We start from the raw sequence: 5,250 nt of genomic DNA on the forward strand, positions 1-5,250 counted from the left end.
CAGTATGATGACATTTTGCCCCAAACTGGACAGTTGCCTAAAGGCAGAAAAAAATTACCCCAGAGCTAGAGCTTTACATATAAGGGTTCTCAAAAAAGAAATGTTTAAAGATTTCACACTAAGTCCATATCGATTGACTCATTAGCTTTCTTTCCACCAATTTCAAAAGTCTCAGGCAATATATACCAGAACTGACTGGAAGGATGGGTTATATATTAAAGGGCAACACCATTCAGCATCTCAGGTTTTTAACCAGCATTATTCTCTATTCCCCACCCCTTCTCATTCTCTCTCTCTCTCTGTCTCTCTCTGTCTCTCTCTCTCTCTCTCTCTCTCTCTCTCTCTCTCTCTCTCTCTCTCTCTCTCTTTCTGTCTCCCACTCTTCTCAAAACATTCATACATCTGCCAGATATTCACAACATATTTCAACTTTCCCTTATATTAGCACAGCCCTTCATTGTCTCTTACTTAAATAAGAAATTAATTTAATGACCTTTTATTTAGTCCCTCTGCTTCAAGTCCCTTTCATCTTCAGTGCATCCTATGTGCTACTGGAAAAGTGATTTTATTTAAGTCTAGATTTGACTACATAAATTCCAGTAGCTTCCTAAATACTTCTACAATAAAACATACATTTTTCTGTTTAGCTATTGGAATGTAAGATTCTGAGCTCATTCTATTAGTCTCATTTTATCCTCTTTAGGCATTACATATGATATCTCTTGTCTCGGAGCTTTTTCAAGGTCATCCCTTCATCTTCACTTCTGTTGCATAAAATAGCTTTTCTTTAAAAATCCATGTCTGAGACCACTTTCCAAATGATTCCTCTGCTGAACCTTTCCCCCCAATCTAACTTTCTTTCAACTATTTTGCATTCTGTATGCACCCCACTTCTCACTAAGTAAGGATTCCTTCATTCATTATATTTTTGTATCCTGTCCTGTCTTATAACTATGGATTGATAAATGCTTGTTAATTTCTCCCTGACATTATAGATTCATACCCTGAATCTATTGAAATTTATCCTCAACGTCCAAAAGAATTACACGAAAAGTTTGTGATCTTGGACAAATGACATTAACTGCCTGAGATCTCAGTTTCCTCTTTTGTAAAATCAAGTATTTAGTCAAGTAGTCTTGCCTTCAAGTCCACATTTACCTCCTTTACTATCAAGCAATTTTGTTTATTGTAAGAGTTATTACTCCACACCAACCCAATCCGCTCTCCTCAAAACTTCTTGCATATTGTATGAAGCAATTATTGGCCATGGTACCTAGTTAATAAAAATAATTAGTTGATATATGAAGCTACTCTGTGATGAAACTATGATTCCTTTGTGATGAAATTCAGTCAGGTACTATTGATATATAATAGGAAGATGGGCTTCTGTGTCACTCTTCTTTCTTTTTGATTGCCCATTTTACTTCCCCCTCCCTCAACTCACATCCACAGAGAAATCGTTCTATAGGAGAGGATTAACTAAGCTTATATAGCCAGCCACAACCCAGCAACAGTCTAGCTCCAGGGGAGGATATCAGAGAGAACTTACAGCAGAAAGAAGTCCCAGATTCTTGTGACAAGAGAGTCTCCAAGGAGAGAGCACCAGAAGAAGGCTCATGTGACTCAGAATAATCACACCTATCAGTTGTAGTTTATCCAAAGTACAGGTGCATCTTTTCTAGGTTCTTGTTCCTCCTGCCAGTAGATGAGCTGTGTGAGCCTTCATATAGGCTGCTCATACACCAGGGCACTGCCTATTCCTGCTGCTGCTTCAGTCTAGAAGGATGAGCCTGTGTTCTGAGCTGCTTGGGTGCAGGGCTCTGACAACAGCTTCCAGTTCTATTTCAATCACTTACCAAATGCCTCAGGCCTTTGAAGTTGGTAAAAACAGAAAAAATTGTTTAATTGATGTCTCAACTTATATGAAGCAAAGTTGCAAGAAGTCTCTGGCTTCCTTCTTTCTTCCAGATACCAGAGGCAAGACAAAAATCAAGTTAACTGTTGATGTTTTGAGTTGCAATGAATGAGTTGGACATCTTTAATGTCTATAGCCCTAAATGTTCCACAGTACCTGCTCCCATCATCTTCATGGTCTATAAGAAAAAGTTATTCACATCTATCTGTTTTGTCAGAAAAATCCTTATAAACTTGGGTGGAGATAACTTCCAATTCACTGAAAGCTTTGAGACCTGGTTGAGGTCAATCTGCTGAAACTGTTTATTGTGATGAGGCTACTATTCATATTACAGCTTCTTGGAGTCACATGTGAGAAATGGTTGGCAGGTGACACCAAAGTTGGATGAATAACTGGAATCCCTAACACTAGAAGTATTAGTCTTTCATGAAGACCCATGTACCCTTCTGTGCTATAGGAAATGAGAAAATTTCTCAATCATGAGAAAATGATTTCATTTTACAGTAGATGAAATTGAGATAGACACAGATTAAATGATTTACTGAGCATCATGCAGTTAGTGTCTGTGACTGGATTTGAACTCAGATCTTGGTTCAAGACCAGTATGCTATCCATTGTAGCCAGTTATTTAGCATGAATTTGAGAGGCACATATTCAGAAGAGTAGTGGTAAATATCAGCACTGGTGGGGAGCTAGGAGAGGAAACTACCTACTGAGATATAAGTGCTCACATTGAAATTTTAATAACAAGCCTTCCCCAGGAGACTGGGGCTAGTTCCAGAATTGGAAGAACAAAATATGCTTCCAACTGTGGTCATAATCTAAGATTTTCCACTAGCAACTTCCAGGATTCAAGGTTTATTTTTAAAAATTAGCGAATACCATACACTGAACAAATCAAATTTTAACTGAGCAAAAGATACAGAATAGTAACAACCAGATGCCTATTGAAATGATACCTGGCAAAAAGTGAGTGACTGTATCTGAGAGCTCAGGGCCCAGAATCTTAAATTTTGCTACATAGGTCACTATGTAGTGTCCATTAGGGATGGAATCATAGTGTACTATTCATGAAGAGTATGGCATGATTGAAAGAACTGATGCAGGACAAGAACAAAGAGGGATCCTATTTTAATTTTTCTTTTTATTGGAAAAACCCTGGCCTTTTTTTTAAAAAAAAACTTTTTGATTAGGCAAATTAGAAAAGTGTTAGAGAAAATGTATGGGTAATAGAAATGTAGTATTGGTGAACAGGTGATTGTATTTTTAGGGATGTTATATTGTTGAATCATTTTTCAATTGGGTTTGACACTTTCTGACCACCCATTTGGGGTTTTCTTAAAAGGATAAGTGGTTTGCCATGTCATTCTCCCACTCATATTAAAAATAAAACAAAGTTCAGTGATTTGGACAGAGCTAGAAAGTAGATAAGGTCAGATTTTTTTTGCAAGGCAAATGGGGTTAAGTGGCTTGCCCAAGGCCACACAGCTAGGTAATTATTAAGTGTGTGAGACCGGATTTAAACCCAGGTGCTCCTGATTCCAAGGCTGGTGCTTTACCCACTATGGATTTAGCCACCCCCAAGGTCAGATTTTAATTCAGGAAAAATAGGCTTCCTTACTAGAAGACTGGCACTCTATCCCTGAGTCACTTAAATGCTCCATCTGAGGGTACATCAAGGTTCTGCCTCTATCGGCTGAATCAGCCTGGGTTTCAACTCACACTCATTTTATAAACCCCAGTGCCCTCTAGATGCAAATTAGACCTCCCAGGCCACTAAGTAAAATCTCAGCCCTGGGTTGGGGAGGGCCAGTCTTTCTTCTCACTCTGGATGGAAGTTTCTAGACAAGAAATCTTCACCTGGAAGATCATGAAATTGCTCTGGGTTTTCTTCTGCTTGGTCTCAGGTACTGGAACAGAGTGATTAAGAGATTCTTAAATGGGATTATGGGAGAAATTATTTTCATGTAGAGACTTAACCTTATTCTCCTTGTTCCTAGGGGTCCGTTCTGACTTACAACTGGAGGAGTCAGGGCCAGGAATTGTGAAGCCCTCAGAGACCCTTACTCTCCTCTGCTCTGTCACTGGTGGCTCTGTTACCAGCAGTTACTACTGGAACTGGATTCGACAGACCCCAGAGAAGGGGTTGGTGTGGCTTGGATATTGGAGTGGAAGTACAAGATACAACCCCGATTTCCAAAACAGGATCTCTATCACGGCAGACACTTCTAAGAATCAATTCTCTCTGCAGCTGAAATCACTCACAGCTGAAGATTCAGCCATGTATTACTGTGCAAGAAGCACAATGCAGAAAATGGAGCATGAGTCCAATCATAAACTTCCTCTTACAAGGAAGCCAGAAGGTCAGACAGCATATGCTGCTCAGCTACTGTGCCCCAGGAGCCCAGTCCCTGCAGAGAAAGATAAAGTGCTTCCTTTTGTCTTTCCATCTCTGCTGACCAAGCTCTTTCCCAGGGGCCTTCCCATTCTTTTCATGCTTGTGATGATGGTCATTCCTCTAAGAGCTACAAATAAAGAGAGATAAGGAAATTTTTGCTTACTGAAGATCATTTTGGAAGCTGAATATTCATAGAATCTTATATGTATAATATATATGTAATAATATATGTATATAATCTTTCTTTGGTTGCCATTTCCTGAGATCATGCATAAAGTTTCTCAATCTCTTTGGTTCTCTCTATGTAGGATAGGACAAAAAGCTGTCTTAGTTTGTTTGTCCTCAGTTCTCAAATACCTCAGGATTATTAGTGTTCAGAATTTTGTCAATATGCATACTTCACAAAACCCCTCTTCCAAAAACATTTATCTTAAAATTCTAAATATTTAATTTCATTTATTTTAAATTTATGGAATACGAAAAGTATTCAAATTACATAGAATGATTTTTAAAAAAGACAATTCCACATGAAACTGCAAATCTTTTATATATTCATAGCTTTATTTTAAATATATAATAAAATTATATTTCAAATTTCTTTTTTCTTGTTTCATATATATATGTGTATATATATATATATATATATATATATATATATATATATATAATATGTATATGCAAAATCATTCCAAACTTACTTCTATTTATTGGTTCTCTATCTGGATGCAAATTGGATCTTTCCTCCTTTATGGCTAATATGGGTATTTACAATCATCAAAATCATTTACTCAAAGTTGTTCTTACAGCGTTATTACTATTAACGTATACAAAGTTCTAATGGTTCTCATTTCACTACATTTTTTTTCACACAATTCTATTTATGTTGTTTTAGATCATTTAACTCATCAATTTTTATAGCATTGTGGTATGCCATCAT

The 5,250-nt window shown here is 37.2% G+C and overlaps 1 gene segment (V, D, J or C); it reads left to right on the plus strand.

The window, feature by feature from the left end:
• The first annotated feature begins 3,537 nt into the window (after positions 1–3,537).
• Positions 3,538–4,474, plus strand: LOC141518985 (immunoglobulin heavy variable 4-59-like). The segment is given in 2 exon segments: positions 3,538–3,822; positions 3,916–4,474. Coding segments are annotated over 2 exon segments (621 nt in total).
• Positions 4,475–5,250: the final 776 nt, after the last annotated feature.

The sequence above is a fragment of the Macrotis lagotis genome, chromosome 1, assembly GCF_037893015.1.
Source record: "Macrotis lagotis isolate mMagLag1 chromosome 1, bilby.v1.9.chrom.fasta, whole genome shotgun sequence".
NCBI lineage: Eukaryota > Metazoa > Chordata > Mammalia > Peramelemorphia > Peramelidae > Macrotis > Macrotis lagotis.